This window comes from Dendrobium catenatum, unplaced genomic scaffold (assembly GCF_001605985.2).
Source record: "Dendrobium catenatum unplaced genomic scaffold, ASM160598v2 fragScaff_scaffold_1000, whole genome shotgun sequence".
Classification (NCBI taxonomy): domain Eukaryota; kingdom Viridiplantae; phylum Streptophyta; class Magnoliopsida; order Asparagales; family Orchidaceae; genus Dendrobium; species Dendrobium catenatum.
In genome coordinates this window covers 92,853-106,663 of record NW_021319462.1, presented here as the reverse complement: position 1 = coordinate 106,663, position 13,811 = coordinate 92,853, and the positions used below count along the sequence as shown (strand labels likewise).

General features: G+C 33.6%; 2 protein-coding genes across 4 annotated transcripts; one reads left to right on the top strand and one right to left on the bottom strand.

The window, feature by feature from the left end:
* The first annotated feature begins 2,250 nt into the window (after nt 1-2,250).
* On the top strand, nt 2,251-10,952 carry LOC110097148. Of its 3 annotated transcripts, none has more exons than XM_020823394.2 (5): nt 2,251-2,529; nt 2,851-3,378; nt 4,423-4,830; nt 8,635-8,840; nt 10,452-10,952. In XM_020823394.2, the coding sequence occupies exons 2-5, from the start codon at nt 2,967-2,969 to the stop codon at nt 10,689-10,691; spliced, it is 1,266 nt and encodes a 421-aa protein (XP_020679053.1). In that variant the 5' UTR covers nt 2,251-2,529; nt 2,851-2,966; the 3' UTR covers nt 10,692-10,952. The 3 variants fall into 3 exon arrangements, with proteins under 3 accessions (XP_020679053.1, XP_028553649.1, XP_020679051.1); XM_028697816.1 differs by having other exon boundaries at nt 2,251-2,706; XM_020823392.2 differs by having other exon boundaries at nt 2,251-2,727.
* Nucleotides 10,953-12,305: 1,353 nt separating this feature from the next.
* On the bottom strand, nt 12,306-13,380 carry LOC110097145 (probable purine permease 5; the record flags this gene model as incomplete). Its single annotated transcript, XM_020823390.2, has 1 exon — nt 12,306-13,380. A coding segment is annotated over one exon (1,071 nt), but the record flags the coding sequence as incomplete, so codon positions are not given.
* Nucleotides 13,381-13,811: the final 431 nt, after the last annotated feature.

Sequence of the window (13,811 nt, the reverse complement as noted above, 5' to 3'; positions counted from 1 at the left end):
AAAGTGCTTGCGTAGACAAATTTAAGAAAATTTAGAAAAATAAAATTTGCGTTATTACACATGCCTTGTAAATATATTAAATTTTAAAGCACATCATTAGATGATATGCATTGATTCCCTTGATAATAAATCATTTCTTTATTACTAAAGTTCCTTAATTGTATAAAAAATAAGTAATGTCTGGCTCAGTGGATTCATCTCATCAAGATGCTTGATTCGGCTATAATAATGTAATATTTAGAGACCATTTGACCATCCACTTAAAGTTTTGATGTTTTCAATTACACTTCAAGTGATTTATTTGTGCTAATTAAGACACAGATTAAAGCACTTTTTTGTTTGTCTTGTTGAAAAGTTCAGTTCAACTACAATTTTATTGTAATTAGAGTTCAGATTGTCCTATATTTAATTTCAAAAACTTGATCAAGGTGATTTGAGATTGTGTATTGACTATCATACTTATTACAACAACAACATCTTCAAACCCTTATCCCACTACTTGGGGTTGGCTACATGAATATTTTTTCTCCATTGTGTCATATTAATAGTCAAATTCTAATTTAGATCTAATAAAAAAGGTAATTTCTATTTTATAACCAAATCTTTTTTAAGTATACCTTTACCTTTCATAACATAGGTCAAATCTAATACATCTAGTCTCCAAATCGGGTCATCGGAAGGCTGTCGTTTTATGTGACCAAACCATTTAAGGCAACTCTCTCTAATCTTATCTACCATTGGAGCTACTCTAACCTTTTCACATGTATGCTCGCTTTTTATCTTGTCTTTTAGAGTAAAGCCACTCATCCACCTGAGCATCCTCATTTCTACAATACATAACTTCACTATCATACTTATTATGTGTTAATTTTTTTTTGTGATGATAGAAATTGAATTTTAATGACTTAGCTTTCAGAAAGATCCAACATACATACATAAAAAAGAATAAAATCGACATTATAATATTTATGTGGAAAGCCCAGAAAGTGGAAAAAACCATGAGGCCATATCTATAGGAAATGATCCACTATATAAATATGTTATAAGAGTATATCATTCCCCTTAATTGGACAAAATAGATTGACATAATATGCAAAACAAGTATGTAATTCTACAAATGTGGGAGAATGCTATAGATGCAACAGTTGGATGATGTTAGCCGAGTGACATTGGTTGGAAAATAATGGCATCCATATGATGGTGGTCGAGAGATGTCAGTTTAATGAGAGTAGTTTAGCGATGATAGTCAGGTACGTTTGGTTGGGCAATGACAGTTAGATGATGATGGCCGAATGACGATAGCCAAAGAATGATGTGGCTGGCATGATATTTAGACTGAAATGTTAAATAGAACTTCAAAGTTCTTCAAATCTCTAAGCTCTCTCAAAATTCAAGTCTAAGTTTCTTTTTTGTGAAGAATGAATATCTATTTATAATATTTTTTGGGTGAGAATTCTGATAAGTTTAATCAAAATTTCATAACACTCCATCCGACAACTCATATAAATATTTTGATTATAAATTTATTCAACATTTAAGTGCTTTTATGACCTTTGAATCGAGTGATATTGAGCTTGTTGGATTCGTCTTGTCGAGCCGCTCATTTCTAGTATATGCATGAAAGATTCGAAGACAATTTCGTCTGTCAATTAATGTCCCAAAGCTTCCAACTATATTTAAGTGTATGATTTGTGCTTATTTGTATATAGATTGAATCATCTTTGATGTTGTTACATTTATTTCATTAAGACGCTCAAATTGGCTGTAAGTTTATTGAAATCGGTCTTCGATAAATTGTATTAATTCTTAAAGTTTTCAAACATTATAAAAAATTTCTTACTAATAAAAGTGAATTTTTTTAAAGCATACAGTGCTAATAAATAATTTCAATTTTTTTTTTGCAACCCACAAATATAATAAAAATAATCAAATTAAAATATGATGACTATCTAAAAAATAAATAAATAAGAAAATAAAAAAATTATGCTAGAATATCTAGAGATAAATTATATTAAGAAAAACTTTAGGTCATTAAATTAATTTAAAAATTAATTTAAAAGTTTACATACACATTAATCTAAAAATCAATTGATTAATTTTAAAGTGAATTTAATTTTTATCAATATTCTCATATAATATTTTTCTCAGCACTTAAAAAAAAAAAAAACTAAAAAGCTTTCAGCAGAAAACCGCCGACAAAATTAAGCTTAAAAGTAGCAGCCGCGCAGGGGTGTAAGCGTAAATTCGTAATGATTCACCTTTCTCGTAGCGGCCATTTCAGTACGTCCCGCGCAGATTCCAATAGTTTTGTGCTTTGAATGGAGACGATCGAAGCTTTTTTCCTGTCATCCCCGATTTGGATTTCTTTTGTTTGGGAGAGTGAAGTGCCGAAGTGCGACTAAATCCGATCTTTTCTTCTCTCTCACTTGCGCGCTCGGGTCTCCATTCTTAACCCTAGCCTTAAGCATTTATTGTGCTTCGATCTGCTTAGCTCTCAGTATTACTGCTCCAGCCGCTGAAGGCAATAATGTAAGCAAGGGTTCCGTTGCTTGTTCATATAGCATTACTCTTTGAGGTTGCGAAGGTTCAGGCAAGCTATATGAAGGATTTTCTTCAGTTTGCTTGCTATTTTTTAGCGGTTCAATGCTTGAGCACATGGCTTCGGTTTGTTTATGGCTTGGGGAGATGCGTTTAGGGTTTCGTTAGGTTCTGCTGCGCCTTTCCTTGGTGATTCGGCATTATAGTTAATTTACTAATTTTATCCGCTATAATCCTTTTAGCTTGCAGCTGTTTGGCCATATTTTCCTCTCTTTTTTTTTCCTGAAGTTTAATTTGTGTTGTTTTCCAAAGAAATAAATAAGAAGAAGATGGTCTATAGCAGCTTCGATTGGGGTTTGTGAAGCTTTCCAGCATGGTGATTAAAAGAATTATGAAAGTGATATTTAACTAAGTTGGGGGTCATAAAGATGAATTTCTTTAAAATGAAGCGGTTCAGGCTGAGCCAGAAGTTGAAGGTAGAAGGTACAGATTCGGAAAATAATCAAACACCAACAGCGGAGGAGTTAAAGGATGGTAGTATGGAGTTCGAGCAGAAGTTAGGTGCTGCAGATGGAGGTCTGGAGGAAGAGGAGTATGATGATGATGATTTTGTTTCCATTGAGATCAAGAGGAGGCTTAAGGAGATGAAGAAGAACAGTTTTATGGTTCTCATACCAGAGGAATCCAGCCTAGAAGAAGAAGAGACAAGCTCCAGCGAATGGAGGGAATCAGAAATGGAAGATGGGTATACTTGGTCCGATTTTGATACATTGTACATTAGGTACTGCGAGAGGATGCTGTTCTTTGATAAGTTGATTGCGCAGAACATTAAAGAAGCAGGTATGCAGTGCATTTATTTTCAATCAACATTTAATGTAGATCCCTTCATTTCTCTAGAGATTCATCTCTTTTCAGCCACTTCAATACTTGATATACCATACTAGGTGATACGGTAAACAAGTTTCATTGACTGGGTGTTAAGTTACCAACGACCTGATCTTACTTTGAAAGGTCAATATTGGAGTCTATTAAGAAGCCATAAATTGTGTTAAAATTGACTTCCATTGATTTGTATCATTGTTTAATATTTTAATATGCATTGCAAGATCTCAGTTACCTATTTTCTAAAATTCAAGAAATGATTACATGCTAATTATATGCAAGATCGTTTGGTAAATATAACTAAGTCATTTGAATGGAACCTTCATCTGTCTTTTATAATTGTCCATTAGATGTTTTTAATATGCCGAGTCTTTTGCTGGGCAAGGTCTTTGTTGTATGGTTGTATTTTGTGCCAATTATATGGATCATTAGATTTCCTATAAGCTTATTATTATTTTATGTTTGAGAAAATATCGTTGGATTCATTAAGCTTTAGTTATGGGCTATTCTAATTTCTTACAATCCTACAATGTCATCTCCAGTCTTATAATATGGTTTTCCTGTTTCCCTGATAGTTGTGTTTATCTGTTTAGACAATGACTTAGCTTAAAATTCAAGTTTTGTTAGGCACATAATACTTTGTTTCATTATAATTAAATTATAATATGCATTCAGGATGAACAGTTTACTGTGAAAAAACTAAAGATCAATCAGTGCAGTGATACCTTTATGCATGATTTTGACTCTGTTTAACAGATTGCTTCTTTTGATGCTATTGTAAAGCATTGTTTTAAAACTTTGAATATTTGATTGGAAATCTGCTATGTATCAGAATGAATTTCTTGAAAATTGGAGATCTGAAGCATCTGCTTGATTATGCGACTTTCTGAAACTTTGTTTTTTAATTGACAATCTTTGGAAATATGTTTTATTTGCTGTCTAGCATGATTTATTTTTATACAGGAACTGTATTATATTGATGATGAAAAATATTCTATGCAGAATCATGGAACATCTCAAATCAATCGCCTAGATCTGCACGCAAAAAGCTATCTCTGAGCCTTAAGAACCTCTCTTTCAAAAAGAGAGATGAGTTTCAAGATGATTGCGAACACCTGCAACGACCATTGGATGATGATCCATTTCATAATATTGAAACTGCTTATGTTGCCCAGGTCTGTTTGTCGTGGGAGGCACTTCACTGCCAATATATGCAACTGAGCCAATGCATCGCATCCCAGCCTGAGAATCCAACCTCATATGGTCATTCTGCTCAGGTGTTTCAGCAATTCCAGGTTCTTCTGCGTAGGTTTATTGAAAATGAACCCTTTGAGCATGGTTTGAGGATCGATATCTATTCCCGAATTCGATCTTCCTTGCCTAAATTGCTTCAGGTTCCCACAATCCAAGGCATGTGCATTGATCTGCTCTGATCGACTAAACTAATTATTTTTTAACTCTTCACATTGGCAAAATTAATTCTAATATGACCATCTTCTTCTATATCATAGTCTAGTTAGCTAATTTTTGTGGCTACTGAATATGCCTGATAGGATTTGTTGTAGATCTTGTGCTATATTTTTACTACATTGTTATTTTTCTTCTGTCTTTATATTGGAAGTGACCCTTACATTCTAAGACTTGACTAGGGCCTGAACTAGTTCTTGCATCTTCTGGTTCTTTATGATTTTACATACAAATTCATCTATATTGATTTATAATTAACTGGGGTGTATGTTTTCTCTCTCTTAATTCACATATCTAACGCTATGGATATTTTGGGAGTCTTGTATAAAATTTGCATGCAAAACTGATTTACTTGATGTATATTGGTTGGGGATTTGGTGCTAGATTTTTTTTTTTTTTCTTGGTTATTTAACCTACAAAATTAGATCAATGATCAAATTATAAGGAGAGAGAGGAATCAAAGGTTGGTGATATAGATACAAGAGTTAAAATGTCACATGGGATTGGCCTTTTGTTCACTTATAATCTTGGTTTGGACACTTGTACCTTTTGGTGGAGAGAGAAGAGGAGTGGTGGGACAACAAGAGAAGAATACAATGAGAGATAAGGGATTCCTGTAACTACTTATTTGATGGAGACATGGAGTAAATTAATTTATTTCTTATCTTCAAGTTACTTTAAATGCTCCTATTTATAGAACATATGAACTTTATGTAATGTATATTTAAAACAAGAACTTATTGAAGTACAAATTGGATAAAATAAATTTAAGATTATGGATTGGCAATAAGATTTATAGGTGCTTGTCCCCGATGTGGGGTGATTGGCCGGCTTTTGATGAGGCGAAAAGGCAAAGCAGTAGATTTTTTTTGGTCGAACTAAGTTGTAGTTGTTTGATCCATTTCATGGAATATCTCTTGGTTTTGGTCAACCTTATGACATCATTTGCTATCAAAAATTATAATTATAAATGATTTTACATGGATATTTAGATAAACGAGATCTTCACGTCCCTTCTACTTGTCATGTGCCATCAGGGATGGTATAGTATTAACTTCATTTACATTTGTGCTTGGTTCTTTCCTCAAGCTACTCTCTTGCCACCTTCTCATCTATTTGGGGAAGGCTCAATCCGTTGTTGTTATTACTAGATCGGTTCTTCTCTTCATTGATGATGGCTTGTAAGCTTTGCCTCACTGATATTCCTAATTGGGATGGCTTCAACTTCAGACTTGGACTTTTATAAAGTCATATGATATATTTCTTCTCCAGCTAATTCTCTAAGGCTAAGGCATGCCTATGAAATTTCATAGAAGTCTTGCATAAAGTGTATATACTATAGTCTCAATTGGTGTCATTTGATCTAGCGATCATCATTATAGACAATTGCAGAAAATTCTGCTCTAAGTAATCTTTTGAATCCCTCCTGCATCAATCTTGACATATCACAACATATTTGCGTGATTAGTGAAACGCCTGACTTACAGAGTTATTAATTATTCTATCATGATATGGGTAAAGATCAGGTGAAAGTTATTCTAGCCAAGTTTGGTTCTAAGTTGGCTTGATTCAATCTAAGCATGGCTTGTTTACATCGATTTGGGTTTGATTTGATCTCAATTAATTTTTTATATTGAAAGGAAAATTATTAGTACAACATATTTACATACACTTGGACATTTATCATGTATCAATGCTAACATGTGACACAGATGCTTGACAAATCTATAATTAAAAATGTAGGACATAGACATTATAATATTATATTAAAAAATTATATAGTAGTTATGAAAATTAAATAAATATGATATGAATTCATATAAAAATAAATTTATTTTAATTGCTCAAAAAATAAAATGTAAATTTAAAGTTATTTAACATCTTAAACTCATTTAAAGAAGAAGTAATCACATGATATTATAGATGGTTAGTTTAGAGTTGAGAAAATAAATTATTTTCGTTAAAAAAAAAAGAAAAATAAACATTAGAAAAAATCTTTAAAAAATAGTCTTGATTTTGCTGAAATTAGATCAATTTGTCAAAGTACCGGTCTCGAAACTCTCAAGGATCTATACTGCTACTTTGCTGAACCGTGGGCACATTGTTTCAATGGCAAATCACCTAGATATTATACTGCCCATAAAGGCTTTTTGATTAAGAGAAGCCAACTTTGTATTCCTAACTTCTCCCTTCATAAATATTAATAAAATAAATGCATGCAGGAGGTCTAACTAGTCACATAACTCTTGAAAAAATGTTATCGTTGTTGCAAGCCCGATTCTAATGGCCTAAGCTATAATGTAATGCCAGTCGGTTTATATAATGATGCCCTGGTGCTTAAGCCTACATGGGAACATCTTAAAACACTAGGGTCTACCCCTCGTAGCTAATTTGCAATTTTATTTGGGAGGATTTTTTGTACGACTCAAATACTCAACTACTCCACATGACAGTGCCCCGTTCAATATTGTTTATGCTAAACTTCCTAACCACACTGGACGCGGACGTCCTACCAAAAATATTAAAGCAAGCTGCTAAGACTATGACTGAAAACTTTATTGCAATGCTGTGTGACATTAAAAACAATTTAAGAACTTTTTTTAGGCAATACAAACGGTATTCTGACCTCCACTGTCAATGCAAGGTTTTCAGCATTGGGGATTTATTCATGATCGACAGGACTTGAGCATTTCTTACACATTTAATGCATAGGACATTTACGCCTTCCGCCACCTGACCTGATAGTAACGTACAAGTTCTTGAACTTGAGTGGAGTTTTGTTAGACCGGTCCAGCCGGTCTGACAGGACTGGCTTACGCGAACAGAGGCGGACTTTTCCGCCTCCTGTACATGCCGAACGCCCGCCTGGGTGAGCGTGAGTTTTTTAGGAAGGTTTTTTTATGGATTTAGGAGGGAAATTTGAATGTAGGGACTTTTTAGGGATTTTATTTTGATTTGTATGCATTAAGTAGTTTGTTTTTCTTGAGTTAGGGCATCTTGAATTTGGCTGAATTTGAGATCCCTTAGGTTTTCGGGCTCTAGCGGCCTCTAGAGATTTGAGAGAGAAAGATACTCCTCTCGAATAGAGGATCAATTGTATCTTGGTATTTTCCGTTTCCCTTTCATCAAATAATACAAATTATCTACTGTTTCGTGGTTTTGTGTGGATTTTTGTGGAGAATTTTCACTGTTTTCCGAAGATTGATAGGAAATACGAGATCTACAAGTGTTTCCTATCAAGTTCTAGTGCAAAAGAGAACTTATACAGCTTTTATCTTTTATGCTTTTTTTCCAGCTTATTATTTCCAGTCTCTAGCTGCTGTTTCTACTCTCTTAAACTCAACGTTACATGTTGAGATGTTTGCCTTTACTTTTTCCTCCAACTGTTTCGACTCCAAAGGAGTGGTGATACCTTTTGTAAAGGATATTTTTATTATTAAAAAATATGTTGTTGTTGAGTTGTTACCCCACGGTGCTATTGCTTCTTTGTTTTCCCCCTTTCCCTGTCTGTTTCATTCTAGCTATTTTGTGTTATACCTTAACGCATTTTTCTTAGCATTTTTTTCCAATGAAAACCTCATCCCTGCACCATTTAGTTTTTATATATTCTCATTGAACTGATCTCTTGGGTTTCTTTTAAATGTGGTTGCAAAATAATCAAAGTGATTCTTGTCCTGCATAAATAGAAAATTTTCTTATAGCAATTACGTTCCTTTGCTATGACAGATCATTTTATGGTTTGTGCAGGTTCTGTTGACAAAGCAAATTACAGTGAATTTCCAGACCCACCTGTTCTTGCTGCAGAGCTCTTGAATATAGTGGAAAGTGCAATTTTCACTTTTCATGATTTTCTGAAAAGGGATAAGAACAAGTCCTGTATTTCTATGAGCTTATTCAAAGGTCATAAGCATGATGCAAGCTCCCTTCAACAGGTTCAAGCATCTCTTGAAAAGGTATTCTCAAGCCTTATTTATACTTACATGCCATCTAAATCTTGATATAGTTTATGCTTTTACACAGATTCTTCATATTTATCGTTATAGTCCTCAACTCCTTTAACCCTATAAAATTGGCCACCATGGTATATTTGATCCTAAAATTAAGGGAGAAATAACGTTATATTTTTAATATCGGATTAAGGAATAAGGATTACACAGGAAGGTTTAATGCAATTTGGAAACTAGAAAATCAATACTAAGTAGTTGTTATTTCGCCTAAATTAACTACAATTTGATGCAAGCTACATGTCATAGGTTGGGTGAATGGAAGAATATAAAGCTGGTATGTATAAATAGAGCATAGAATGATTAGGAAGAAGATTAAAAAACTAGTATTGATTGGATCTCATTTGATTAGGGGATTACTCTGCTTTGTTTTGTTTCTTGGTTCAAGTTAGAGATATTCTAAAAAGACACTAGATAGCAAGAGAATTTTGAGAGCGAGGCCCAGTTGTAGGATGATAGGATTTGGAATACAATTTTGCTGTGTTTTCAATAATGCCAACAAGAATTAAAAGCTCTTGATTCTTCAATTTATATATTTATTTATGTAGGGGAAGGTTTGTTTATATAGGAGAATATAGCAAACAAACATAGATTATAAGGGTAAGATTTATTACTCCAGTTGAACAAAACACCTAATCTTATTATTTAGAATAAGTAAGCTCTAATTAATACAAGAGTGAAAAAGATTAATTTTTATATTTATTTATAACATTTTATCAGGACTAATGGATTTTTAATGTTTGCTGTATGTTCATTTTAAAATTAACTCCAAGCATGGTTAGCTAACAGGAATGATATGGAGATTTATATGCATTAGTGTGAAGAATTGGGTGTTAAATCTGCAATACAAGATTTGAATGAAATACTTATAAATACCCCTTAGAGTCTTACAATGTTCTGATGGATTAGCCACCATTAATAATACATTACATTAGATATGGAAATATGGAATGACTATTTGCAATCGTTTCTTTGCAAAAGTTCATCTGTCATATGACCTGTCAGATAATTATTTACTTTTCATTTGTTCTGGTCGGTTATTTGTTGAAGTTTAAAATAATTTATTCTACAAATCTTCTTGAAATTGTGATTTTTCTTTCAATTAATGTTATTTGAAGCTTTTTAAGTTAAGGTTAGCCTTTGTTATCTTGTTTGTTGTAAGTGTCGTGGAATAATGGAAAAATTTTTTTTTTCCCATCAAGACCTAATTTAGTAATGCTACATAAAGTAGGATACGGTAATGAGAATGTGAGATGATTAGTTTTTATCAAGATTTTTCAACCGTGAACAAGTTATAAGGCCGGTTCAATCCAGCCTAAAAATCGCTTCTGCATTAAACCGGACTGAACCGGCTAGAGCCATCGATTCAACCAACGAACTGGCCCCGATTCCTTTTTTAATTAGTATGAAAATTTTATAATAATTATTTTGCCCCAAAACACCAACTAAATGTCATCACATGGCCTCACCATTCCATATGAGTTCTTTTTTAATAAGTCTAATCCCTACCAATGTCTCCTATCGTATGAACATATAGTGATCCAATTTATGCGACTGCAGAAGGAAATGAAAATAAAAGAGCTTTCAAAGAAAAAAGAATGGAGGAAGTGCAGACCTTCAACCCCATCAGAAGCGGACCTATTTTTAGCGCTCATTGACGTCAAAGTTGTTTCCAGGGTTCTGAGGATGGCTCACATCAGCAAAGAGCAGCTTTTGTGGTGCGAAGAGAAGATGAGCAAATTGGATCTTTCAGACAACAAGCTGCGCCGGGATGCCAGCCCAGTCCTTTTCCCTTGCTGATCATAACCATTACAGGTGCCATATAACTCATTACCCCCCTTATATTTTTTTTTTTTCTTCTATGGGAGAGTTTTATGAAGATTTACTCGCTACAAATATTCTCCTGTAAAATAGGAGAAATTATTAGGTACGAATTATGTATTGTAGCTGTGGTCACTGTGTAATTTTGGTTGAAATATGCAGAGTACACAGTTTTTTTAATTATTTGTAGGATCTGCTATTACTTTCTGGTGTTATAAAAAGAAGTTATGTTGCATGGTAGAATTGGGTGCAACGTTTGTTTTAATTCTATAAATTTGGGCAAAAATTAGAGAGCGTGGAGATTTTTTTAAGTGAAAAACAGGAGGTTTGGTGAAAGATGAGGAATTCCATTGATTTTGGGTGTAGAGTTTGAAAAAAAGCCTTTTGAATGGAGAAATTATTCTATGCGGACAGCGGTTTGTTCGAAGGCGAGTCAGAACGTATCACATCACCCAGTGCACAATGGTACACAATCACGACACACAATGAGTAATATGGCGCATTATGATTCGTCTCCGGACGGCGTCCGTATCCGCACAGAATAAATTTACCTTTGAATGAGAATAATATTGTCATCAAGTTAATGATGATGGTGATCTTGAAGGATCTAATGATGGTGAAGTAGGCTTTTGGTGTAATATCATTTTTTTTATGTATAGTATTAATTTCAAGATAGATTTTATGATTAAAATTGAATATTAGCCTTCAATTTTGGTGTGTTATAAATTATAATGCCAATTTGAAATTGTACATGATTTTAAGTTTTTGTGGTATGAGTTCAGTTTGATTAAAATTGATTTGAAATAATTTACAATTTGTTAATTTTTGTTGATTTTGTAATATTGTTCAAAACCCTAGTTTCTAAAATTTCTGATGAAAATTGAGAGTTTCACCTGATATTTTTGAGTTTTTAATGGAATTTTATGTTAAATACAAATATTTTTTTTTTTAAAAACTAACTAATATTGAAGAAATAGAATAAATTTGAAAAGTTTTAAGATATAAATCAGCAGTTATAAGCCATAAGATTATTTTCGATAGGGTGCAAATTTGGGTTCATAGGTCGAGTAGGTATTTGCTAAAAAATAATTCAACATGAATACATTCTACTCATTTGATCCATGAAAATAAGATTAATAGCTTTACAATATGAAGAACTTATAATATCAATGAAAATAAGATTATTATATTTTTTTATTGCTTTATTTCATGTTTATAAATAAATGTTTTTATCTCAATATAGTATTCAATTCAATGATTATTACAATTTTAACTTTGTAATAGTTTCAACCAAGGTTGCTCTCATAGCTTAACACTACAACCCCCTATGCAAATTCAATAGAGCAAAAATTAACTACAAAGCATTGGGAAATTATTAGATCCGGAGCGCGTACGCCGTCCATAGCCCATTGAAAATGCTCCCACATCACCTTCTATTCGGTACTGAGCTCGGTACTAAGCACTGCTCAGTTTTAAGCAGTACTGAGCTCAGTAGAGCTCATTACCTCAGTACTGAATAACATGGCTGCATCTTATTGGTCTCTGGATGGTGAGATATGTACGTTATCCGGACCCAATAATTTCCCCAAAGCATTGCTCAAGAAACTTTTCCCAGTGTAATATGACCCACAATATAAGATCCAAATCCCCAAACAGTTAGTATTAAGGACAAAATCTTGAATCCACCCATTGGGTCATGTAAAAATATTACTGCTGCAATGCTAGTAATTGGCACCCTCACTGCATTAAGAACACCTGCAAGCAGTGTAGAAGCTAGAAAAAGAACAGCAGTTCCTCCTAAAACTCCAAGCTGAAATGTAATAGCAGACCAAACCAGCACCATGTAATATGAAATCTGTCCTGTCTTAAAGCTCTTTGCTTCCATTTTCATTTCATAAAAGTCTTTGTTCACAGCCACACCAATGGTGGTGAACACAAATGCACAAAAGGAAACCATCAATTGCTGTTCAAGCACAACATGGAAAGATCTTCTACCAAGAATTTTCACAAAGAGAAGCTCTGATAATGCAAAAATCAAGCCATGGAGAGCAGAGCCCAAAATGTCCCAGATGAATCCAAGGGTGTATTGGGAGTTGCTGATGCCTGGATACCTATCGGAATCGGAATCGAGTGCAATTATAGCGGCGCCGGCGGTGATGAGGATAATGGCATTCAAGGAAGAAAGGTTTATTTGGTTCTTTACAATGAGATAGCCAAAAAGAGCAGAAAATGCTAGAGAAGTAGCAGCCAAAAGAGATGCTGTGGAGGCTGGGAGGTAAGCATAAGCCCAGGCATACATGAGGTTGTCAGCAGCACTGAGGAAGCCCAACAAAATATACGACAGGAAGAGCTTTAGGGTTAGCGGCGACGGCGATCTATTGCCGAAAATGTAGATAGGGGTCAGGAAGATCGCGGTTAAAGGCCATCCTGCAACAGCCACCCAGGAAATAATCCATTTACTTTTTCCACCATTGTTATAGTATAGACGAGATAGAATACTTGAAGCTGGAAAAGCAGAAAGCATAAAGCTGCTACTTATAGTTAATTGAATCCAGAAGAAGATGGATTTCTTCCTGTAAGTTTCCAGTGCCAATGTCATGAGTTCAGATATTTTACTTCTCAATGACAGAGAAGATTCTGATGCTTGTGGAGCATTTCCTGATTTATATCAAATAGAATAGTCTAATTCAAGTCAGAGAAACCATATTTCACTTGCCAAACATTGCAATCTATTAGAGCAAACAAGAAGAGAGTAATTAAGATAGAGAAAATATGCATTTTTGAAGTATATCATCATTTCATGAATTTCAACTTAAATTTTACTACTCATTGTTGGTCTAACATAAAACATAAATCTTCAACATGGGCAATTGCACTTTTATGTTCTAGTTGTCTCTATACCATACGAAAAATCGTAATTGAGTTGTGTGGTTCAGTGATATGTTGATAATAGTATCATTTTGATAAAAACGCATCGATGAAACACGGAAAATTTAGCTCACCGTATACTAATTAAAAAATGTTATGTTATCGAGAATGATCCATGGTGATTTCAATCTTTCTTTTTATAATTGATTATTGTCACCATCAACTAGCTCA